The sequence below is a fragment of the Globicephala melas genome, chromosome 5, assembly GCF_963455315.2.
Source record: "Globicephala melas chromosome 5, mGloMel1.2, whole genome shotgun sequence".
NCBI classification, from domain to species: domain Eukaryota; kingdom Metazoa; phylum Chordata; class Mammalia; order Artiodactyla; family Delphinidae; genus Globicephala; species Globicephala melas.
In genome coordinates this window covers 27,543,100-27,570,179 of record NC_083318.1, presented here as the reverse complement: position 1 = coordinate 27,570,179, position 27,080 = coordinate 27,543,100, and the positions used below count along the sequence as shown (strand labels likewise).

The window sequence follows — 27,080 nt, the reverse complement described above, 5'->3', positions numbered from 1 at the left end:
GCGGAACAAAGAATGTGTGTCTGCGGAGGCTAGGGGTGGCTGGGTGGGTGCCTTTCAATGCGAAAGGGGGGAATGCGTGGGACCAGGCAATGTGTGCACGGTATGAATGGAAAGAGGCCAATGAGTGTGGAGATGGGCAGGGAAGAGCTTCACGCGGCGCCCCAGCGGCCGGGGGCCTCCCGAGGGAACGTCTGCCTGTGATGCGGGAGCGCCAGTCGAGGAGCCTCCTTCTCCCCACCCACCTCCCAAACTCCGGCAGTCAGTGGTGCATATAGACATATTTCTGGGAGCTGTCCATGAGCTCATCGCTCTCCCGGCGATAGCGGCGGCAGCGAGGGAAGCAGCCTCATTTCCCCCCGGCGCCGCTAGAATAAGCCCCGCCGCTCGCACATTCACACGCGCGGCGCGCGGCGCCGGGAAGGAGCAGCCGCCGGCCCAACCCCGAGGCCAAGGTCGCCCCCGACCCTGGTCCGCCATGGCCCGGAGTCTCCCCGCCGGGAGGTAGGTGGGCGCAGGAAGGGGCGAGGGGCTCCGGCCAGGACTGCAGCCGGGCGAGCCAAGCGGACAGCCGCCCCTCGCGCTCTGCGGCGGAGGAGCCGGGCGGGGCCGCGAGCGCGGCGGCTGCGGAACCTCCCCGCCCGTGTGGGGCCGCGGGCCGCAGGCCCCGCGCGGAGGAGCCGCAGGAGACCCGAGGGACCCGGGCGTGACAGGAGGAAGAAACCGGAGCACCAGGAAGATGGCTTCTCCCACCTCCCCGGCCCCGGAAGGCGGGGCCTCCACGCCGCCGAACCCGCCGCGGATTCGTCAGGTGGGTGCACAAAGTGCGGGGAGGGGCGCCCGCACCCCATTGTTCTCGCCTTCCCCAAGGACGGGGACGTCGCCCCAGTGCAGAGGCTGACGAGGAGTGGGACTGACACAGGCATACTTGGCCGCATCGCCTGGTCCAGGACCATTCTCTGAATGCCCTTTTCCCAGTCTCGCTTCACACACGGACACAGAAACACACACACACACACACACACACACACTCCTAGAAAAACACGTTTTCCAAAACCAGATGTGTAACTTATGCATACACACACGCTCATATACACCCCGCAAACTCACCACCCAAACTCATCCCCCCACCGCGCACACACACGCCCAGCTGTCACATGACCCACTGCGGAGCTACACCATTAAGGAGGAGCCCTTGGTGCCCTCAGGGGGGAAATGCACCCCAGACCCCACACCCCTAACCCCCGAGGACCTTGAGAGGGACTGCTGGAAGCATTCACTTCCCACCCACAGGAGAGAAGGAACCGTGTCTAGAGGTTGCTTACTAGTTCTCAACTTTCAGATAGAGCTACACCCAACAATTGCAGCCTTGTATTAGACATTAGTACTGGAAAACATGTGTTCCTGCTCTCCCGACTGTCTCTGTCTGCAGAGACAGTTTTCCCCAACACTGCAAGGGGGTGGGTGATGCACATTTCTTTGGCTGTCTGAATAAACCCTGTTTTCTGTTTGTATGGTAATATTAAAACATGGGAGCACTGCATCTGGTTGTGATCTGTGATTTGGTATCTAAAGGAGCTTTCTTCTTTTTGTGCTACCATTGCCAGGAACTACAGCATTAGCACTTTAGGTTATCGCGGTAGCAACGCAAGCGTCAGTTTGCCCTGTTCCGTGTAGTGTATGGGTGTGAGAATATGATCCACTGACTACAGATAGGCAACCTCTTGACCAAGGAGAATCGAACTCCTGTTTAGAAATATGGTAAAACTGGTGAATGCAGCAGGAGGATAATACCCAACAGAACAGTTTTTCTTCAGGGCAGTGTGGAAATTTTGAAGAACCCAGAAGCTTTAGAATTTATGAAAACATGACAGTAAAATTTGGTTGACACTTCACAAGGTCTTTGCCACATTTGAATTTTAATGTGTATAGATAATGTTATTTTAGGGATAACCTTGTGCATTTTTAATGCAATGACTAAAAATCAATGTGTACTTTTTTTTTAATGGCCCTCTGTGTCTCAATGAAGTTGTTAGGGTTTTAAATGCTTGTAGAGTCCAAGACTCTAATTTTATGACAATGCATTTTTAATTGCACTTGGAGTTAATTTTTTTTCCTGAAGCATTGTGGTAGCAGGCATCATTACATCTGTATTTGTGATGTTTATGCGTCTAAGAATGATGGTGAAATCACCGCTATTTGCAATGTAAGAAAAATGATGTCCTATGTGAAAAATCATTTTTAATACCTATTTGGCTAAATATATATGTACGTTTGTGTATATAGTTCTATGTATTCATAAGAATCTCTGTGAAGCCTCATTCTATACTTAGAATAATTTTACTGATCTAAGAAATAGTATGTGTGAAAATGGTCAGGAGAAAATATTTGTATGAAAGGTCATTGCTATTTTGCAGAGTAGACGCTCTACTTAGAGGACCTCATAATTAGAAGCTGTGTAAATGACATCATGCTGCAACATTCAAGTATTTGACTGGTGTCCTCTACTCAGCTTTTCATTTATATGACCTTACAGAAGCACTCTTTTAGTGATTGGTGCATTAATTTGCATAGGGTGTAGAAATAGGTTGCTGGAATTATTGGTCATTCCAGTCTACCTGATTCATCTAGGCAGGTGGAACGGAAGTCCTGACAACCTCTGACTACAGCGTCACCACTTTCCTGCAAGTGATTTTGAGCAAATTAGAAATTTAAAAAAAAAACAGAAGGGATAGCAGTGTTTTCCTGCAAAGTGGTGAAATATTTTAGGTCCCAGTCCCGGTATATTTTAACTGTGTCACTGTTTCCCTGACATATTTCTCCTTGTTCTTTAGTAATTCTTTTTCACATCAATTCTGGATTGAATCAGAATTGAATTAAAGTCTGAATTGTTTTCCTCTTTTTAAACCATAGTTGACAGAAAAAGTATAATTGAAAGGACATAGAAGTCCAAAGGTTGAAAGATTTTAATTGAAGACATGGCATGGGCTTTAGCAACAGATAAATTTATTGGTCATCATTTTAATTATATAACAGAAATTTAGAAATAAAATATTTTAGAAAGGCTTTCAGTGAATATATATTTATATCTTGAAAATTAGTATATTTAACTGCTAATTTCAATGAAAATATTCTATGTGAAGATTCATTTATTCAACAAACACTTATTCAGCACAGAGTAATGTTTCATGCCCTAAAGATAAAGAAATGAAGAAGATAAAAATATTATCCATTAGGAGGTGTAGGTGTTTTTAATGAAGACAAACCTTAAAGTAGCTGAAATTTGAATTGCTTATAGGGGCTTTTCCACATTATTTAAAAATATATTTCTCAACTTTTTGTTTTGGTCATTCCTCTAATAATGAGTCTAAATAATTCCTGGGTTTGCATATACCTAAAAAGTCACTGTATGACTGAATTAATGTTTGCATCCATTTGATATATGATATATTTCTGTTCTGTTTTAATTATTTAATCTGTTATTAGAATGATATATCAGAAACTGTATATATTATTTTTACAACTTGATCTTTTGGACAAAGTTTTATTTTTATTTTTTAAGCTTTTGGAAATTGCTGATATAGCATGAAATAGCTGAAGTAATCCAGTGCCTTTGCACATTGCAGTTAAAATCTAGGTTTCCAAAAATGAGATGATCAAGGGAAAATGACCTTCAACTTCATTCTGTCATGTTAAGGGAGAGAAAAATTTATTAATATGCTCTGTCTTCTCAGGCTCCTAAGATACTAGATATTTATTTATTTTTCCTCTTTTAAGAAAAGGGTTATATTTTCTTTATTTTCTATACAAGATAACTATTGTACAGAAGTTTCACTACTTTTTAAAACCATTTAAATCAAATTAGCTACCAAACTATAAAGACAAATCTCCTGGATTTCATTACGTGTTTATTCTTTATACATTTTCTGACCATAAAAGATTAAGAAATGATAGTTTTGCCACTAAGTTTTTAAATAGTTTGTCTACATATATTATGTGTATCAAGAGATCCATATGATTTCTATGGCCATTGCCAGACAATTTAAATCAGTTAATTAAATGAGTATTTATTGAGATCTTGAAGTTAAGATACTTTGCTAACATCTTTCTGGGCCTTATCATCTTTCTGATGAGCTATGATGGGAGTTTCCAAAGCATTGATTGCTTTGAGAATTGGAGAGCTATAACACATCCTTTATAATTGGTGCCAGTAGAATTTAGTGTCTTTTTCTTGTTTCATGATCGATCCTTCTCCATGATCTGTGGGTATTAGTGTTATTTCATTTATGGAAGCAAACCAGTGTTCTTTCTTTCTTTGTTGTAGAAACTCAGAAACCTCTCATATGGTAATGATAAAATATTTACAAAGGGGCCAGGTGTGATGCTAAGCAAGGCACAGTTTTCCCAACAGTCCTATGAAGGAGATATTATTATTCCCATTTTCTGATGAGTAATGTGGGTTTAGCGAAACTAAGCTGCATCCTCAAGTTCATAGCTAGTAAGCTGCAGCTATGCAACTTGGGGATTTAAAACGTCGTCATGATGCCTCATTTCACACTCACTGTTATTTTATTGTCTTTCCCTTCTAATTTGTAACCATTGGGGGAGATCTTCTTAGCACTCTTTCTACTTTGAGCCCTCTGTAACCATTCTCAGGAATTCTCCTTTAGTTTGCCTTGATTAACTGTAGGATTTACAACAGAGTTGAAAAAATTTTCATTATTTTAATTCATCAAATGAAAATAACTTGAATTCCATTTGCACTTCTGTATTCTCTAAGAGAGCATTTCTGCAGCCTCATGGTTGCCGAGAGGAAAGACTAAGGCCCTCATTTAGCTTTTGTTTCCCCTGAGAGCTCCTCAATTATTCCTGCTGTTTCCACGTTGGTCCTGAGAAAAATAGTTCTGAGAATGAGCTGGATTAATGGAGAGTCTTCTTGAACAGGCATAAGTAAATAGGAGGCTTTCATTTTCAAGTTTTTTAGTTTCTTCCAATATTAATTCCATGCTTTGTTTATGCTTGTCAAGATAAGTTATATTTTGAATTTTTGTGTTATGCAAAGTATTTGAGTTACAAAAAGAGGATAATTTCCTTTAGACAGTGAAGGGATAAAAGAGAATAAAAGCAATAAGTGAATATAGTGATGCATTGATATAATTGGTTTAGATTTTTAATTTTGTTTTTTAATTTATTTACAGTAAAATTCACTTTTTATACAGTTTAATGAGTTTTGACAGATCCTTAGAGTTGTGTATCTATCACCACAGTCTAGGTGTAGAACAGTTCTAGCTCCCTGAAATATTCCTTTCTTTTTTTGGCCACGCTGCACAGCATGCAGGATCTTAGTTCCCCAAACAGGGATTGAACCTGTGTCCCCTGTGGTGGAAGTGCAGAGTCCTAACCATTGGACTGCTGGGGAATTCCCCTGAAATTGTCCTTTGTGCTAACGCCACTGTAGTCAAACAAATCCTCCCACCTTCAACCTCTGGCATCCACTGAGCTGTCCTCTGTCCCTATATTTTTGCCTTTCACAGAATGTCATATAAATGGAATAATTCAGAATACAACATTTTTTTTTCCCCCCCTGGTACGCGGGCCTCTCACTGTTGTGGCGTCTCCCGCTGCGGAGCACGGGCTCCGGACGCGCAGGCTCAACGGCCATGGCTCACGGGCCCAGTCGCTCCGCGGCATGTGGGATCTTCCCAGACCGGGGCACGAACCCGTGTCCCCTGCATCGGCAGGTGGACTCTCAACCCCTGTGCCACCAGGGAAGCCCCAGAATACAACCTTTTGAAACTGACTTTTTTTCGCTCAGCGTATTGCCCTTAATTGCCATCTAACTCCTTTCATTGGTCAATATTTTGTTCCTTTTTATTGTGGAATAGTATTTTATTGTATGGGTGAACCATTGTTTAGCCATTCAGATGAAGGACATTTGGGTTGTTTCCAGGTTGGGGCAATTATGAATAAAGTTGCTATTAAATATTTGTATACAGGTTTTGTGTAAACGTAAGTATTCACTTCTCTTGGGTGTATACCTAGGAATAGGATTGCTGGATCATATGATAAGCATATTTTAACTTTATAGGAAACTGCCAGCCTATTTTTCAAAGTGGCTCTATGGCTTTTGCATTCCTTCCAACAATGAACCAGAGTTCCTGTTGCTTCACATCCTTGTTAACATTTGGTACTGTCATTTTTTTCCCTTTAGTCATTCTAATAGATCTGTAGAGGTATCTCATTGTGATTTTAATTTGTATTGCTGTAATGACTAATGATACTTGAATACTTTTGCCAACATTTTCTTTGTTGAAGTGTCCAAATATTTTGACCATCTTTTAAATTGGGTTGTTTTCTTTTTGTTGAGTTTAGAGAGTTATTTATATATTCTGGAGACAAGTTCTTTGTTAGATATATAATTTTTTTAAAAAAATAAATTCATTTATTTTATTTTTGGCTGCATTGGGTCTTCATTGCTGCACGGGGGCTTTCTCTAGTTGTGGCGAGCGGGCGGTACTCTTTGTTGTGGTGCAGTGGCTTCTCTTGTTGCAGAGCACAGGCTCTAGGCGCACAGGCTTCAGTAGTTGTGGCTTATGGGCTCTACAGCACAGGCTCAGTAGTTGTGGTGCACGGGCTTAGTTGCTCCATGGCACGTGGGATCATCTGGACCAGGGCTCGCACCCGTGTCCCCTGCATTGGCAGGGGGATTCGTAAGCACTGCGCCACCAGGGAAGCCCTAGATATATGATTTGAACATATTTTATTTTAGTCAATCTCTGCTCTTTTTATTCTCTTTTTAGTGTCTTTCTCAGAGCAAAGGTTTTTAATTTTGACCAAGTCCAATTATCAGTTTTTTCTTTAATGGGTTGTCCTTCTGTTGTATCTAAGAACTCTTTCCCTAACCCAAAGTCACAAAGATTTTCTCTCATTTTTTAAAAAGTTTATCATTTTAACATTTGACATTTAAGTCTTTCAGTCACTTTGAGTTGATTTTTGTGATGTGTAGTTCAAGGTTCTTTTTTTTTTTTGTATATGAATATCCAGTTATTCCCCTTTGTTGAAAAGACTATGCTTTATTAAATTGCCTTTGCATCTTTGTAAAAAAAAAATCAGTTGACATATTGTCATGAGTTAATATCTGGACTGTCTCCTCTGGATTTAGATATTTTGAGTTTTTCAGATTTCAGAAAAAAGTATGTATCATGTAATTTTTAGAAAATCTAATGACATTAACATGCTTTTGACTTTGTTTTTTAAATGTTATTTACATAGTTTTCAATCTAAACATCATATTAATGTACAAGGCAAGCCCTTATGTCTGGAACGGAAGCAGTTTATGGAAGTGAAATGCATATAATAAAACTATGTCAAGAAAACAAATGGAAAAAAGACAAGGTGTACCCTATTTGATGAATACAAAGAGTTTCCAGAGGTTTTTAGAAAACAGTTTCTAACTCAGCTATGTTGAACATGGAAGTGAGATGAGAAATAAATGGGGACTTTAAGTTTCATTCACTATAGGCTTTGGCGAGATTAGCATTTCGTTTTTTATAAAGCATTACTATATGGGTAGATATGGTATATTAAGGAGCTAATTATCTGTTCCTAGTGACACATATGGCATTGAGTTCAATAGTCTAAACCTAGCTTTTAGGTAACGTTAGGTTATCTATTGCTGCATAACAAACCACCTCAAACAGTGGTTTCAAACACCAGTAATCATATGTTTTGCTCATTAATCTGCAATTTGAGTAGGGCTTGATGAGAACGTTGGGAATCAGCTGGGGTTACTGGAAGGCTGGAGGTGACTTTACGGCTGGGGACAGAGCATCTCAGGTTTGCTCACTTGCATGTCTACTGGCCAATGCTGGGGCTATTGGCTGGAACACCTATATATGAGTCCTCTTCAGGTGGATACTTGTCTTCCTCACAACATAGTGACTGGGGTCTAAGAGTAAGAGTCCCCAGACATCACAGCAGAAGTAAAGGACATCTTATGACCTAGCCTTGGAAATCACATAGGGTTACTTAATGCCATACTCTCTTGGTTGAGGCAATCACAGAGGTTCAGCCAGATTCAAGGGGAGGGGAATAGACCCCACTGCTCTATGCAAGGGATGAATATCAACATTACTTTGTAAGAAATGCATGTGGGATAGGCTATTTGGCCACCTTTGAAAATATAATCTACCACAGAGTGAGAACTAAGTTAATACAAAGTAAGCTGCTATATTCGGCACATTATTTTTGTCATTGGATCAGGAGGTAACACAGATGTGACAAGAACTGGTTAAATAAGTATTTCACAGGAAATATTTTCCCACTTAAATATCAGAAATCACTCTGTGCAAACACTGTACTTTTTTCACGTTGTTTGACTTTCGATTGCTTAGTAGTTCTGGACTTGGGGTCTGCCTGTGGAGTTTGGAGGGCGTTGCATAGTACCACCATTAGACACAAGGCTCTAGAGCCTCCGAGAAGTCAGAAATCAGGTTTGTACAGCTGTCCTGGTTGCTATTTGAGTAATTCTGAGTAAATAATTTCATCTTGCTAAACCGTACTTTTGTAATCTATAAAATGCAAATAATTATCATTCTATCTCATAAACCCATCATTAAACTTTGATATAATATTTGTGCAGGTACTTCTAAACAATAAAATAATACAGAGGTATACTTTATTGTGAAAAAACATGTAATTTTTTTTTTTTTGCTGTACACGGGTCTTTCACTGTTGTGGCCTCTCCCATTGCGGAGCACAGGCTCCGGACGCGCAGGCTCAGCGGCCATGGCTCACAGGCCCAGCCGCATCGCGGCATGTGGGATCTTCCCGGACCGGGGCACGAACCTGCGTCCCCTGCATCGGCAGGCGGACTCTCAACCACTGCGCCACCAGGGAAGCCCAAAACATGTAATTTTGATTTGAATTGTTTGTGACCTAAGCATCTTGGTTAACTAATTGAACTTATTCTAACAGTTTATAAACAATTTTATTATACTTTTTTTAAAATTGAAGAAGTCATATAAGAATGTGGTAGGGGATTCCCTGGTGGTTCAGTGGTTGGGACTTGGTGCTTTCACTGCTGTGGCATGTGTTCGGTCCCTGGTTGGGGAACTAAGATCCTGGCAGCTGTGGTGTGGTCAAAGAAAAAAAGTGTGGTAATAAATTAATATTTTTAGAGATGGATATATTTGAAAAGTAAACCTTACTACAAACCCAAACTCTGCAATCCCCTACCCCTGAAACAGTCATTTCTTATGTATTCCCTTAGAAATATTCTGTTTATAGAAACATGTATCTGTGTACACACTCCTCCCCCCTTTTGTTTACACAAATGGGAGCCTACTATACACATTGCTTGATACTCTGCTTCTTTCATAAAAATTTATTCTGGTCCAGTTTGGTACATACACTTGATCTTTTATTGTTACATATTATTTTATTAAATGAATGTATCATAATTCATTTCACTCTTTGTGAATGGACATTTAGGTTGTTTCTAGTATTTTGTTTCAGTGAAAATCTTGTACATTTGTATTTAAGAATGTGTGTGGGCATATATGGGTCTTTGAACACATGTATTGGTAAATAAATTCCCAGAAGTCAAATTGTTGGATCAAAAGCTACTTTTTACTCCCTCTCACTTCTGAATACTATATTCAACAATGTAGAAACCCTCAAGTAACAAAACTGAATGATATCAATTTTGGTCTTAGGTGTATAATTGTCAGTCAACTTTATATTTTGCTAATCCTCTTTTGTTTTCTCCATGTTTTAAATGTTACATGCTCAAATGTCAACATATTAGGAAAAGAGCCATCATAGTCTTGCGATGCATCATTATGGATCACACTACTTTGGCTGAAAACTTTTCTTCATTTAAATCCATTCTTTCCTTAGATCACGTTAGATTATTCAAGTTCCAGAGTGTTATTAACAAGTATTATTTCTGTTCACTTTTCAGAATCCTTCATTATCATTCTTAATTTCACAATGACCAATATGTGTAACAGCTTGGAAAGCAGATAATCCATATTTTAGACTTCAGATTAGTTAAGTGGATGCGCAAAGAGTATAGTTTGCTTGGGATTACCTAGCAGATGAATGGCAGTCTGAACAAGGCCCTGATTAGTAACTATTTGCTTTTTAACCAACAGAACTTTATTGCATTTCAAACAACAAGTTAGCAATCAATCACATTTTCAATTTTAACTATCATTTGGTGGAAGGTTATTAATAATGTAACTCTCCTTTATATTTTCACTTGGATATAGATAGTATATACTTGGATATATAGAAAGTAGCTCTTAAAATGAGAGATCAAATTTAACGAATCAGGTGTAGAATACCCCTAAGTGCTCATTTTAAGAGATAACTTCCTCAGATTTTTCAAAAGAAAAGCCATCATTATATAAAATAAGTTATGGTTCATTTGGAAAATTCTTCCTCAAAAGGATATTAGATCTATCCCTGCTCTCAAAAATCTTACAGTCCTATAGAAGAAATCAAGCCGTGTACACAGCTTACTGTAATGCAGATAGAATATGGTAAGTATAATAACAGAGTACAAAATACCATGGGAGGAGATGAAAGAAGTTTATTTTGATTGGAGGAAATCATATTAGGTTTAGTGTAACAGTTGAAATGTGAGTGCAATATTGAAGAATGGATTTCATTTTGACAGGTAGAGATTAGATAAAAAGCATTTCAGGTCCAGAATAAACAGCATGAAGGGACACATAGAGATGGAAAAATATTACAGGTAGGCAGAATGGTTAATAATCAATCCCAGTTGGCTACAGGGTAGGAGACAAGGAGAGATTAGTGCAAGATAAAATTGGAAAAATAATTGATATAATATCATGCAAAGTCTTCAATTGACCAGAGTTTGGTCTTTATTCTTGAGAATATGCATACTCCTGCTAGGGCTTGGCTTTATTGTCCACCTCCCTCTCATCCTCAGATAAAAGCTACCTTCAAATAAAATCATCATCTTCACCATCACCTAATCATGGATAAACCATATTTTCACAATCTTAACTAGGAAACATTGCTATTTTCATCAATTCTGTAACATAAAATCTAAGAAAAACCATATGTTTACTCTCTGCACAAATAACTTCATGCCATGCTCCCTTAGATTCTCTCTGTCTTCCTATCAGATTACCTTCTCTTGAATAAAAATTTTGGAGCTGTTGCTGCATGTCGAGATTTTAGTTGAAGGAATAATTTATTTCAAAGGTTGAACAATAATAGATTTAACATCATAGCTCTCACTCAGATCCTTTTGTGTAAATGTAACTTGTAGAACACTCAGAAAAAAAAAAAAAGAACATTGTAATAGTTATTGCTTATCTGGTTTGTCTCATTTGAGCTCCAGAGTCTTGACATGTCTGGGAAATAAACTAGATATTTTTTTGTAACAATGCTTTCAAAAAGTTCTTTAATTCAGGACTTTATGAAGGTAATAAAAGAATGCATAGGGAATAATTGAACTCACAATATAGAATAAAAATTACATGTCTTTAAAGATACAATAAGTTAAGCATATCCTTGCAGTTATTAATACTATTCAGTGGGGTTTTGATACAAAGTTCTGTGCCTCTTCAGTATCTCTCAGTCCTGTCTGGATTTCCTTTCTTCCAGATAGAGCCTGATCACATTCTGAATCCCATTATCTTTCCCAGTAATGTTTGTGCTGTAGTTGATAAATTCTTTAAGGCCATTATCATTATTTGCATATTAATCTCATTTGATACTAATGGGATTTAATTTGAAAATTGTTAAATTAGTTGATTTTATTAAAAATTAATTTAAATGTTACTTAAAGTACTAAGTTTTATCATCTGATTTCTGGGCTATTGTGCCTCTGTCACTTTACTCTGCAAATCTTCTACCATTATATATCAATTAACCTGTTAATGATCTCTCTCTAATCAGTGTCTTCCGTCTTGAGAATGTGTATTTGGCCATGGTCATCATTTGGTGTGCTGTGGGTGATGGGAGGAGTATTTTAAGTTACAGCTTACTAGGTCATTTTTTCTTTTTCTTTTTCTTTTTTTTGCGGTACGCGGGCCTCTCACTGTTGTGGCCTCTCCAGCTGCGGAGCACAGGCTCCGCACGCGCAGGCTCAGCGGCCATGGCTCACAGGCCCAGCCGCTCCGCAGCATGTGGGATCTTCGCGGACCAGGGCACGAACCCGTGTCCCCTGCATCGGCAGGCGGACTCTCAACCACTGCGCCACCAGGGAAGCCCCAACTAGGTCATTTCTTGATGGGAGTTCAGGCTGAAAACAGAACCCCTTGGGCCGACTGCTGGTAGTTCCTGTGTCACACATGACCAGAAGCAGAATCTGTGGTGATATACTCAAGTTTAGACAATGGAAGCCTAACAAGAAAGCAAAGATGCGATCGTGCTCATGGAGCAAGGTATCTCACAGCTGAAAGAAATTAGAGGAAACACCAAGATCTGAGTTCTTGTCAAGAGCTACACCTGGAATTTATTTTTTTTCTTTTAATGGAAATTAAACAAACATTCTTTTCTTTCACCTGAGGAGGTCTGAAAACAGTTTAATTCTGTTAAATGCTTTATTGCAGGTAGACTGAGGTAGTAACAAATCTCCTTGAATCTGCTACACTATCTTTATACACAAGTTATTTATCTCAACAATTTTCCTTTATAATAGACGGTAACTTGCCAGCCACTTGGTATTAAAAACCAGACTCCTGGAAATGCAGTTTTTCAAATCCATTAACCTTTATTCAACTCTTATGGTAATAAATGTAGAAGGATCACATCATTTTTCTTCAGTGTATGATCTAATATAAATTGGGTTTCTCTGACCTTTTTTTCTGACTGTCCTAAAGGATAGGCTTGTGAAACTAAAAGAAATCTTCCCACAGGTTTTCTGAATACTGTGTTTCTCTTTTGATGTGTGTCTTTGCTTTAATATCATAAGGTTATTTCACCCTAGTTTATTTTGGGATCAGGCAAGTCAAATAAACCTTTTCTGGAACTGGATTTGACCTGGTTTAACCAATTTGCTGCCCCATGTAATGACTGACAATCATGAACACAAGCAAAAGTATTAGATGCATGATTTTGTGATATTGCTTAAATTGTGCAAGCTTATAAATTTAAGAGTAACGGTTATATTTAACGTAAATTATATGGACTAATGACTTTCATAGTGCCAATTTACAAAGAAAAATATTTGTTTTGTACATCTGCACCATTGAGCTAAAAATAATATTCAGTAAATCAGTATATTTAGTGTTATTCCCTACCCATGATAGTTATCAAGTATTTGTATAGCTTTGTTAGAAGTTCTCATACAATTTATTTAGACACCAATGAATAAATATTTACTTAAAAAACATGAATTTATAGATATAAGAAGCTAAAATGTACAACAGTAACAGAGCTGTTAACTAAATCAGACTTCCAATTGGATAAAAGACCTCGTATGGCAACTTAGAAAATCCTATCTCTATTTTTGATAAAAGCTTGGATTGCTTATCACTGAATTAACTCTTTCATCTGAGAGTACAAAATGTTTTATTCATGAATGCCTCTTTTATAGCCACCTTCTTCAGTTATAAAAGAAAACCAGGGACATACCTCTACCTCTAAACCTCGTATTTTCACATATTCTTGCTTTCTTCCTTCCTATTTCAGAGGAAGAATTATCCTGACCTCGATCACACTCCTTTTGCCTGTCCTAGGAGTTGACTATGTCCAGGAGGTGCTTTTCTTTTTTCCCCAATTTTTCAGTCTTCATTGTTATAGAGACTAGGGCAGGGGTGAGCCTGATGGTGAGGGTAAGGAAACCCAACGGCTGTGGAGAGAAGGATGCTTTGGTTGAGAATTTAGCAAACTGACAGCCCTAATCCTTCTAGACGTCTCAGAAGTTTTGATTCTGTTGATCTTTCTCTCCTTCCTGAAACTCTTCCCAGTAGGACTGTAGATCTCCGTTCATATGTTCAATAATTATATTAACTCCTCTGAAGTAATGATGTTCACACTTAACTGAGCCTGAGTGTGTGCCAAGCTCTGTGACAGGTTCTTCACATGTATTATCTCATTTCATCCTCTCATCCATTTTATGAAGTAGGTACAATAATTATCCCAATTTAAAGATAAAGAAACTGAGGCTTAGTAGTTTGCTGACGATCACACAGCCAAGTAAATGGCAGAGTGAGGGATTCATACTCACATGTGTTAGGCATCAGAACCCTCATCCTTAAACAGAGCATATGATACCACCTCTTCATGCCAGGTTCCCTGGTAGGGACTGGAAATACAGAGGTGAAAACACCTCAAATACAGAGGTGAAAACACTCAGTACTCATGGAACTTACGCTATAGTTATATGGCATATATGTTATAGGGAAAACAAACTAAACAGGTAGAATGTGATGATTTTGATATGGAGGTATGATCCAATGCAGTGGGGGCTTTTATTTGGTTAGGGAATTCAGCAAAGGCCTCAAGGAGAAGCTGGTGCTTGAAGGAAGAGTAAGACAGGGAGGGAATTCCAGGCAGAGGAAACAGCAGGTGCAAAGGCATGGAAGTAGAAAGCATGTTGCATTTTCGGGAGTGATCAGCAGTCCTGAATGGCTGGAGCAGAGTGTTTGGGGGAGGTCACAGGAGATGAGACTGGTGAGTCAGCCTAGAGCCAGACCATAAAAAGCCTTGTTTATTATCATGACTCATTTGTGGTTTTCTTCCTAGGGTTTTCCCAGGCAGTTCTTTATCATTCTCCTCCATCTCTTCCTCTTCCTTCCCTTGTTATCTAGATATTAGTGTCTCTCAGAGTTCTGCTTGCTATCTTTGATTTTCATCTCATGTGTTTATACTTCTTCCCAGACCCAGTCATCAAGTCCTATAGCCTCCATTACCCCTCAAATGCTGATCTTTCTTCCATCACTATCTTAGCGCCAACGCTTCTCTTAATGTTTTCATCTGACCTCTGTAAATCTTCTCCTTTTTATTCCTCAGGTCCTTCAAATTTAATATTGTCTAAAAGGAAGTCACTGTTTTCTCCCTACCCCACAAAAAGTCTCACATATGTGGACTAGATTGAAGGACAGAAGTAGAGTTTGGTTTTAATAATTAAGTTATTTCAGAGCACTTTACTATGTAATGAATAACTCAGATATGTGTTGTCTAGAGATTGTGTTGACAAATGGAAAAGCCATTATGTACTGAAAAAGAGCTTAAATTTGGCTGTGACTGTCAGTGAGGGATGAAAGAAATAATGGGTCCATGACTAAGAAGTTTTGCCTACCTGTTGTTTTTCTGAAAAGTTACATGGGATTATCTCAGTATTTTAAAAAGTCCCCCATGCCACCCCCCTCAACTTTGTGGGCTCTTTTTACTCTCTTCTTAAAGTTCAAAAGCCCCTATGCTCCCAGGCCACTCTAAAGGTTGGGTACGTGAAAGGTAGGGTGGGAGAAGGATGCTGAGGAAAAGGTAGGACAGAAGATGAAGAGTTCCTTTGTGTTTCTTCGAACTGGGTTTGCCATTGTGATGAAGGTAATAGAGATTCGTTCATCACCCTGGAGCTCACTAGGAGTTTGGCTGCCCTGAGGAAGGCAGTGTCCCTGTACACCTGGAAAAAGGCTGTGAGTTTCCAAATTAGAATGTGGGAGAAGTGGAAAGTAGAAGAAATGATTCCAAAGCTATTGCTCTTTTCAAAGGGAAACATAACAATGAAATTGTGAATCCTGAATTGAAACTGTCAGGAGTTATTATGTCTAGCTAGCAACTCACATGCAGGTGTGATGGAAGTGGAATTGCGAGCCTTAACAGAAAAGATATCAAAAGTAAGTCATTGTTTGAGTAAGTGAATCACCTGGGATCACACTAATCTAAACTCATGTCATGGAGAGTGATTAAAATGAGTTTCTTTTAGAAGAGAAGTGAAGGCATCAGAGAGGGAATTTGCCTATCTTGCATGCATTATTATCAGACTTCATTTGTTGTCCTCAAATTTAATAGAAAAAAATGTAATCTCATAAAAGGTTTTGTTTTATTAACTTTTATTAAAGGTTTTGCTTTGTTAACTTTTATGTCCACAGATTCCTGTATCTGCAGACATATTATCTGAGTGATTTCTAACTAGCTACCACCATTTTGTATGCTCTAAATTACTTCAAGGCTGGCAGGGACAGTTCCCACAAACATAATATAGTTGCAGTTTATCTTGTGTTTAGTCTTCAACTCTCTTTTAACTCATCCTTACTTCTGGTCCCCAAAGCTTTTAAGTTTGAACCACCTAACAGTCTCTCTTTCTCTGTCTCTTTGTCTCTCTGTCCCTCTCTCTCTTTGCAAAAGATGAAGCTGTGGTCTAGAATCACAGCTATTTAATGGAAGAGTCTACCTAAAACACACACGCACATTCACACACATCCCTAAGCCATACAGATATCTACTGTTTAGCTAACAAGGAGGCTGAAGTTATCAGTCCCAGGATGTTTGGTTCAGTGGTTCAGTAATGTTATGAGTGATTGAAGCTTCTCTGATTCCTCTGCCTTGCAGTCCTCAGGTGTTATGTCATCTCTCTTGGTCATAAGATGGCTGCCACAGTTCCAAGCATCGTGTCTCTGTGTAACAGCCAAAGCCTAAAGCAAGGGTAAGGCGAGGGGGCAGGTGGTGGCCAGGTCTTCCTCTGGTCATACGTTTTTCTTATAAGGGAGGGAAATCTTTCCTAGAAGCCATCCTGCAAAAGCCTCCTTTCCTTTCATTGTTAGAACTGGATCATGTGCCTGCCTGTCCTTTGAAAAATCCCTAAAAATGAACAGGATACCATGTGTAGAGGTTGGATACATTATCATCCAACCAAAATGGTTGGGAAAAATTAGAGAAAGGTGTTTGGTAGCCAACCAAGAAATCTGCTACATCTACATAGATAGAACTCAATTGAATTTCAGAGCTCATGAATCTGCAATTAATTTACTGGATATTTACCACAGTTAGGTTTAAATGCTGTATCTTATGTTCAATTTATCTACCTCAATGGAAGGAAAAGTCGTTTTTAAATTCTTTTTCTGTTTAGCTATTTCTACAAGGGCTTGATATAAGCTTTGTGGTTGATGTTTCCATGGTGATCAAAAACACTGTCATCTAAGAGCATTCCTTTAGAACCTAACAGCAAAGGAAACTGTTTAGATGATGATAACAGGAACAAACAAATATGGTTCTTGACAATTGCTGAGAATGTGTTTTGAAAGAATTGATTCTTCAGCTGATGTGATGTATGCATTACATTACTGAAGTTACATCTGCTTTTGAATTTTAAAATGTCATCAATAGTGATAAGAGTCTCAATTTTACACTCAAACTTCTGAGGGGATCTGTTAAAGATGGTCTATGTAATAATTCCTACAATAACTATTCTCTTGTCTTTTCAATTTGAAACTTATGCTAAGATGAATGAGATCTTTAAGGTGGGCTATCATTAGTTCATTCAACAAATATTTTTTGGATAACTAATATGTATCAGGCAGTGTTATAGGATTTGGGAATACAACAGTGACAAAAATGAAGTCCCTGCCCTCATGGAGCTTATATTCTAGTAGGTAGGAAAGAGAGAAAATAAAGGCATAAGAATAAATATATATAATCTCACCTGCATTAGGATGACCACTATCAAAAAGCAAAAAATATGGGACTTCGCTGGTGGCGCAGTGGTTGAGAGTCCGCCTGCCGATGCAGGGGACGTGGGTTTGTACCCTGGTCCGGGAGGATCCCACATGCCGCGGAGCGGCTGGGCCCGTGAGCCATGGCAGCTGAGCCTGCGCGTCTGGAGCCTGTGCTCCGCAACAGGAGAGGCCACAACAGTGAGAGGCCCGCGTACCGCAAAAAAAAAAAAAAAAAAAGCAAAAACTAATAAGTGTTGGTGAGGATGTGGAGAAATTGGAACCCTGTGCACTGCTGGTGGGAAAGGAAAATGGCACAGCTGCTATGGAAAACAGTATGGCAGTTCCTCAAAAAATTAAAAATAGAATTACCATATGATCTAGCAATCCCACTTCTAGGTATATAACCAAAAGATTTGAAAGCAGGAACTTGAACAGATATTTGTACACCTGTGTTCGTAGAAGCATTATAGGCAAAAAGTGAAAGCAACCCAAGTGTCCATCAATGGAATAATGGATAAACAAAATATGATATATATATATATATATATATATATATATATATATAGAGAGAGAGAGAGAGAGAGAGAGAGAGAGAGAGTCATCTCTTGTAATCCCTTATATCCATAGGGGATCAGTTCCAGGACCCCCTCAGATGCCAAAACCTGAGGATGCTCATGTCCTTTGTATAAAATGGTCTAATATCAATATTTGTATATAATCTATGCACACCTTTCCGTATACTTTAAATCATCTCTAGATTACTGGCAATACCTAATACAATGTAAATGCTATATAAATAGTTGCCTGCCATGCGACAAATTCAAGTTTTGCTTTTTGGAACTTAATGGAAAAATTTTTTAAATTTTTTTTCGATGTGCGATTGGTTGAATCATGGATGTGGAACCCATGGATATGGAGGGCTGACTGTACGTACAATGAAATATTATTCAGCCTTAAAAAGGAAGGAAACTCTGACATGTGCTACAATGTGGATGAACCTTGAAGACATTGTTAAGTGAAATAAGCCAGCCATGAAAGGACAAATACTGTCTGATTCCACTTATATGAGGTACCTAGTCAAATTCATAGAGGGAGAAAGTAGAATGGTGTTTGCCAGGGGCTGTGGGGAGGGGAGAATGTCGTGGTTTATTGGATATAAAGTTTCAGTTTGGGAAAATGAAAAGAATTCTGGAGATTGGCTGCACAACAATGTGAATGTACTTTACTGAACTGTACACTAAAAATTAGTCAGGATGGTAATTTTTATGTATATTTTACCACAATTAAAAAGAAATAAAATGTCAGGTGGTGATAAGGCCCATGGACGAGATAAAACAAGATGAGTGTGGAACACATGGGATTTGCGGGGAGGGGTGTGGATTGGTATTTTATATTTGGTGATCAGAGAAGACCTCCCTAATGAGTGGCAGTCAGGCAGAGGCATGAAGTATGTGAAGGAGGGGACCCACCTCTGGGGGAAGAGCGTTTTAGGCAGATGTTAAAGCAAATGGGAATGGGCAACGGTAGGACCAGTTTGGTGTGTTCGGGAATAGGGAGCTTGCCAGTGTAGCTCAAGCAAAGTAGGTGAGGAGGAAAGTGGTAGAATGAGATCTCGCAGAGGTGGGGGTGGACAGATCGTGTTTCAGGTTATGATACTGAGTGTGTATAAATATGTCCTCGCATGAATAAAATATGGGTATTATATTTCTCTATAATTGTAGGCATAGTGTCGGTTTGTTGGAAAGCAGATGATTGTATTGATCTAAATCATGTATGTTTCACTCTCTATACCTCTGCAGTTAACAGATGAACATATGTGTTGGCTCACACATTCCATTAACTGTATTCAGTATGATTCTCACCCCCTCAACCCCCCAACTCTGCCCCCTCTTGCCATTCTTCTAAAGGAATATGTTTCCAGAATGTTCACATTACAGAATTAACATTGTGTCTAAATCTTCAGAGTCAGAAATTAAAGCTTATTTTAAGAATTCCATTATTGTGAAAGTAAATTAAAAATTACAGAAATCGAAGTATAAGCCTTATTGATTTTGGTATTATGGGTAATTCACTGGAAAATATACACTAAGATGAGTTTTCTCAGTGTTTATAAATATCCAACTAGAGCTTACTATGGACGGTATATATAAAATTAAATAATACATACATGGTTCAGTATATAGTAGCTGTAGTATGCAGCAGAGAGAGTTATTGTTAAAATACTGTTATATAAGCTAACCCAAATTTTTACATGGAACTGATAAAAAATGAAAATCAAAACAAAAAAATTTCTGCTAATTATGAAATAATGTGGGATAATGGAGGAAGCTAAGCTCTACCCTCAAAAGACTAGGTTAAGTATATATGTTATATTATTTCCTAGATGTGTACCCTTTGGAAAGTTATGAATCCTCTCTAAGACTCAGTTTCTTCACTTGGGGATAATATCCACCCAATATGCTGGCTGTAAGGATTCATTGAGATATTGTAAGTAAAGCACATGGGCTACACAATTAATTGTCATGAAATTATAAATCATGTATCATTAATAATGTCATTCAAATAGGAATCATTCATGCATTTACAGTGGCTCTACTCTAGGAGGGGAATAAGGGTGGAAATCTGACTAGAAGTGGCAGAGACATTGGGGGAATCTGTGTTGATCTGTATAGTAAGCATACTATTTTAGTTAGGTTGTATGTTTTTGGGGGGCCTCCTGGGAAGTAGGGCCCCCTGGGCACTACTATAAATTCAGTTATTCTGAATATTGTAGGGTATTTGAATGATACAAAATCAGAGAAAATGCTGTCATATGTATTATATTAGTATATATAGTAACTAATATCTACGTATTTTGTGTGTATATATAGTATATATATATAGTAACTAATATCTACGTAGTGTGTGTGTGTGTGTATTTTATAATGCTCTGCATGCAGTGGTGAGCCATGTACCAGCTTGAGAGAACCAATTGTTCAAATATCAGGAATTCTGTGAGCTGATTGTCTTTATGTTGGTAGCTTGAAATTGGCTGTGGAAGGAAATAGGCAATCTCTTCAAAGCAATCTTATCTCACAGGCCAATTGTTAAACATTTTCCGTCACACCACTGTGTGTTTATCAACTCATTTTAATCTCAAAATGACTCCATAAAATGAGTACCATTATCATTCCCATTTTACAGATGAAGGAATGGAGGCCAGGGAAGTTACGGTCAGTGGCCCATGGTCACTCAGATAATAAGTAGCAGAGTAGGAATTTTGGTTGCAACAGTCAGGCTCTGGAGTTCATGGCCTTAAATGCTTTGCATTGCTATTATTGATTATTCCCAAAGAGGTGTTCTCTCCTTACAGTGTTTTCTACAAAAAAAAATGCAGCCTCACAATTGAATGTTGTAATGTACTCTTCAAAGTCATCTATACGGGTTTTCATCAACACCAGACAATACCGTTTACTCTGGATTGGAAAGGGCCTGGGTTTCCCTCTGCAGCTAAATAGTATTCACTTTTCTTCCTGAGCCTCAGATTCCTCACCAAAACAGTAAAAAATTTGGATTTTCTTATATCTACAGTGTCTTCTAGGCATAAAATTCTTGCTTAACTGAAGCCTGTCCAGTTCTGCCTCTTGGCCCTAATGTTTGGAGATTCAGCGTCTGTTCCATGTGTAGCCTGTAGCTCTATCAGTGATTAAGCATTTGACTCCATTGGTAATTTTTCTCTAGTTATTTCATACAAGTGTATTTTCTGCATAAATTAGGTAGGTTTTAGACTAATAGCCTATTATGATTTTGCAAGTTAGACTCTAAAGTTTGTGATGGCAGAAACCCTGTCTGTTTGGTTCACTGGTGTAGACTCAGCATCTAGCTCAAATTAGGCATTTGTTGAATGAATAAGTGAAATTTTCTTTGATTCAATTGAACAATTCAATTCAAATGAACAAGGATTAATACTATGGGTAGAGGCTGAATATATTGGGGGTGGAAAGAAAGTGGAAAATCGGACACAGAGATCACTTACGTGACGTAATACGATGTGATGTGTGTGTGTAACATACATATTTGTGTCTATATACACAGAATATGGAAGAAAATGGGAGAAACTAGTAGCATTGGGTTTTTTTAGGGGTGAAAAACGTGAGTTCAGTTGTAAGCCTACTCGCAGTGTCTTCTTATGAGAAGATGCCATGTCTTCTACTTTTTGGGTGAGGGAACTAACTCCCCAAATTGGCTCACTGATGGGATTTGACAAGTTAGAAAAACATTCTCCTTAGCGTAATAAGTGATGGGAGTATTCCCACTGTTCCGTCTTTGTCTTTCTAGTTAAGTTCAGGGCCAAGATGAACCCCAGGGATGGCTTAGTGCTTTCTGTCTTTTGTGTTCAGAGTCACTAATCCTCAAGAACTATTTACTGAGAAAGTATGCTGGAAAGAGCCTTGTTAGGGGTATGTAAAATTAATGAAACACAAGTTACCTGCCACCATGGAGCTGTAATCCCCACTTTGCTTGGTGATACATAGATGTGGAGAGTGGTCTGAGAAGGCTTTGAGGGAATCAGACCAACAGAATATGTCCCCTTATTTTATCAAAGAGGATCCCCATCATTCAAAGAATACTTCTTCCACTTTCCAATGTCATTCATTATATTGGAAATTTATATTAGACAAGGTGTTCATGCTTATTTTTATTTATTTATCTATTTATTTATTTATTTATGGCTGTGTTGGGTCTTAGTTTCTGTGCAAGGGCTTTCGCTAGTTGCGGCGAGCGGCGGCCAGTCTTCATCGCGGTGCGCGGGCCTCTCACTGTCGCGGCCTCTCTTGTTGCGGAGCACAGGCTCCAGACGCGCAGGCTCAGTAGCTGTGGCTCACGGGCTTAGTTGCTCCGCGGCATGTGGGATCTTCCCAGACCAGGGCTCGAACCCATGTCCCCTGCATTGGCAGGCAGATTCTCAACCACTGCGCCACCACTGAAGCCCCCATGCTTATTTTTAAAACAGAAATAAAAAGTAATACAGGGAAGAAGAAGAAAAAAGTCTTTCATTATTTACCGCCCAAAATATAACCAGCATTATTGTGAGACACTTGTTTCCATTTTTACTTTGTATAGTACTTTGTTGGTGTGTGTAGGAAGTAATCTGGGCATTTTGCCCAGTTTGGTTTAATTTGTTTATTTGTAAAGTGCCTTAGATTACATTAAACTTATTAAATCATTACTGTTATTAGCTGTTACTAATGATACATGATAACATGTTCTTACCAATCTAAGATTGAAGCAATAAAAAGTTCATTCCCTAGGGCAACCTCATATGTTGTCTCAGGTATGAAATGGTGCACAGTGGAAATATAACTCTAACTACAGTGAAGTTAAAATTCCCTGGATTCTGGTTCTTTAAGTATTTCTTCTCTGTGCTCATTGCTTAGTGCAAAGTCAGAGTGGTTCTCTTCTGATCTCCCAATACACTGGCCTTTTCTATTTCCCCAGTTTTTTTCATCACTTCAATCTTCCCTATCTCTACCTGTCAAGACTCAAGTCACAGTTTTACTTCCTACAAGAAAGCTTCCCAAAAAGAAAAAAAAGAAAGCTTCCCTTATCACACTAACATTCACACCAAACAAATGTATCTCTCATCTCCTCGAATCCCTGCACTACTTAATATCTGGGTAATTCATGTGGTATTTATATTCTATTTCCTTTCTTTTTTATTGTGGTAAAAAAAACCTCATAACACAAAATTGACCATCTTAACCATTTCTAAGCATACAGTTCAGTAATGTTAAGTATATTCACATTGTTGTGCAACCGATCTCCAGAACTTTTTCAACTTGCAAAACTAAAATTCTGTACCCATTAAACAACAATTCCACATTTCCACCTTTCCCCCAGCCCCTGGTAACCACCATTCTACTTTCTATTTTTATGAATTTGGCAACTCTAGATACCTCATGTAAGTAGAATCACACAGTATTTCATATGCTATATTTTTCCTTGATTGCAGTTATTCACAGATGCATCTTTTCTTTCCTATCAGATTTTAAGCTACCGGAAAGATATTGTCATGTACATTTTCTTTTTTAATGTGCATTTTCTGACCGTTCGTGTTGCTTAGAACAGAAAATTTTTAGTTAAATATGTTCAATAAACTTGTGTTAAATGAATAAAGCAATTTGACCCATACAGAGAATTGCTTTAGCTGCATGCCGTGCATACTAGTGGAGATCATGAGGGCTACTTATGTAACATTTCTTATTCTCGGATTTAAAATTTTTTTTTTCTCAACAAGTTTTAACTTTGCTGGCAGATTTAATGTAGATAATTTGTCTGGGAGTCATTTGTACTAAGTGTTCCCTAAACTCTCTTTTCTTATAAGTTTCAGAATAGAAATAAACCCCATGTATTACCAGTACCTTTCAATTAAGTCATGATATTTTATAGTCCTTTACCTAACTTAATGACTTAAACAGCTACATTCCCTAATTTACCTAACTTAGTGACATAGCTGCTAAATTTATCTTAAAAATATTAAAAAAAAATAGAACCATAGAATTTAAACAATAAAGTTCTCTAATTTTACACATGAAGAAATCGAGTCCAGAGAATTGGGCTTACAGAAGTATGTAACATATCAGTATCACTTCCCTGCTGTGATGGCACGCTTCAGGCGTCTACCAGCTGGGGAAGAAATTTTTTGTCAGACAGGTTTTCTTTGCAATCACATCATTTCCGTAGGTGCTGAATGTTGGCAACGTTGACTGTCTTTCTACAAACCCTTTTCAGAGAGAAAATATTTCCGATTCTCCCACTTGACCAGTAGCCCTGGAGGAGCTCTGCTGAAACTAGAGAAAGAGAAGTGGTTAGCGTGACAGATTGCTGTCTTCTTCCTTTAAGGAGCACAGTTAAATGGTTCTGATGATTGGGTGGCGGTGGCAGCAGTTCTTTTCTGAAAATCACTGTAGTGTTTTTAAGATCTTGGGATCCGAAGGTACATTGTCTGGGTTCAGATCCTGGCACTGAATCTTGCTTGCTGTGTGACCTTGGACTGGTTAGAGTACTTCATCTCTCTAACCCTCAGTTGCCTCATCTGTAAATTGGGGATAGTATGTGTAGCACAGAATCGTTGTGAGGATTAAGTGATGCCTACAATATGCAAACACTTCTTACTGCTTGATTTAATAACACATCAGACTCTCATATGACCAGAAAATATACAGGTTCTTTCTGTAAATTTGTTGCCTTTCATTGAAGCAAATCTTTGAGTATGCTTGTGTATATGTTTATTTATTGGGTATTATTTGTATGAAATTTAATATTTGTCTGTCAACCATCTATCTCAGTTATCAATTCCTGCATAACAAACCCTTCCAGTATTTAGTGACCTAAAACTACAGCAAATCGTTTATTTGTTCATGATTCTGCCATTTGTGCGGGACTTGGCCGATTAGCTTGTCTCTGCTCCATGTGGCATCAGCTGGGGCTGCTTGCTTGGGGCTGGATGGTCCACTTCTCAAATGGCCCATTCACATGCCTGGGAAGTTGGTGCTGGCTCGGGGAGAGGTTCAGTTCTTACTCAGCTGAGTCTTCAGTTCTTGCTGTTGGCTGCATTCTCAGTGCTCTTCCTTGTGGCCCCAGCATATAGGTCACTTGGGCTTCCTCCTAGCTTGATGGTCTTAGGGTAGTTGGACTATGTACATGGATTAGCTTCCAAATGTGCAAAAAAAGGAAGCTGCTAAGCTTTCTTAAGGTTTAGGCCTGGTTACTGGCACAGAGTATCTTCCACTGTATTTTACTGGTTAAAGTGTGTCAGATTTAAGAAGAGGGGACTGCGCAAGGATGTGAATAGTAGGAGGTGTGGTTCATCGGGGTCCGTTAATGTAACAGACTGCCACACCTTTAATCTAATAGAAATATTTGACTGCTCTTGGTGTATAAGAGGATATTTATTTGTTATTTCCACAGTTATTTACTGAGCATTTATCCTGTGCCAGGGCTTGTAGTAGGCACCGGGGATACACAAGTGAACAAAATGTACAAGATCCTTGCCTTGATAGAGCATACATCAGGCAATTAAGTGATTTCACTAACTTGTGATTTGATGGTGCTCTGAGAACGGTAAGAACTATATGTTGGCAGGATTTAGCAGGGATCTTAACCTAGTCTGTGGGTTCAGGAAAATTCTGGACTGTGAGGTAAAAACAATACATTCTGTAGGAGTTCAAATGAAAGGAGAGAAGCAGAGCTAAAGTAGGTAAGGAGAAGTCTCTTTTGTCTGGATACGAAATGGTAAGGTGTAGGGGAGGAAGCATTCCAGATAAAAAAGCCCAGTGCTGAGAATGGAAGCCAGTGTGTGTGTGAATGAGGTGAGTGATTCTTCTCTGTAGCAGCCGTGCTGAGGTTGTACTGCTTCTTCACTGTTTTCTAACTTAGAGCCACGGGCGTGTGCTTGCAAAATAGCAAGCAGAGAGGAGTGTGCATTTGGTACTCAGGAATCTAGGGATTGACCCTTCGACCTTGAGGTTATCAGCAAAATTCCCAAGTGGTTCCAGAGAGGGAGAGGCAAATGTGCATGAGATATGTATATGTATGTGTACAACTGAATCACTTTGCTGCATGCCTGAAACTAATACAATATTGTAAATCAACTCTACTTAAAGATAAATAAATAAACTGCACAGGATGGAAGCTTTTAAAGGCTACCTATGCCCATGCCCCCTTACGCCAAATTACCAACTTCCTGATGTTTCCTTGGGGGGCGGGGAGCAATTTCCTCCTACCTCCCCTCCAACCTCTCTTTCTGATAAATCTGAGTTGTCGCCTTCTCTTTTGTTAGCGGAGGAAAATATTAGAGAACCGCCAATTTAACTCAAGTATGCTAAGAAGTTTCCAGAAAAAAAAAAAATTTTATGGCCGTGACGCGTGGCTTGCGGAATCTTAGTTCCCCAACCAGGGATTGAACCTGGGCCCTAGGCCGTGAAAGCACCGAGTCCTAACCACTGGACCTCCAGGGAATTCCCAATATTTCTTAAAAATATCATTGTCATTGTTGAATATAACCATTGTCCAATTTCCTATTCAAAATATGAATTCTTATCAATTGGAATAAAATAGGGGCCAGTTTAATCAAATGAGGCATACTCATCTGTGTAATGGGAAAGTTGGGTTAGATCCCATGGTTTAGGTTTCATATGGTGTTTTTGCTTTAGGAATGAAAACGATGTGGTTCAGGTATTATTTTTTAAATATATTTTTTTCATTTTTAAACATTGGAAAAAAAGCATAACATTGAAATATATTAACTAAAAGTACTATAATAAGAAACCACAAATTTGAGTCAAATTAAAATCTCCATTTACTTCAAGCCTGCACCCCACCGTTACATTTGGCCAAAGAAAAATATGCAACAGTGGTGCCTGGTTTCCCTTTAGATTCATAATCCTGAACCTCCAG

At 38.8% G+C, this 27,080-nt stretch overlaps 1 protein-coding gene across 1 annotated transcript in view; it reads left to right on the top strand.

Moving 5' to 3' along the window:
- The first annotated feature begins 242 nt into the window (after positions 1-242).
- ANK2 (ankyrin 2) overlaps positions 243-27,080 on the top strand; it is a 690,343-nt gene continuing 663,505 nt past the window's right edge. The window contains exon 1 of the mRNA XM_060299047.2: positions 243-808. Within this exon, the coding sequence (XP_060155030.1) occupies positions 737-808 (72 nt within the window). The 5' untranslated portion in view covers positions 243-736. The remainder of the gene's footprint in view (positions 809-27,080) is intronic.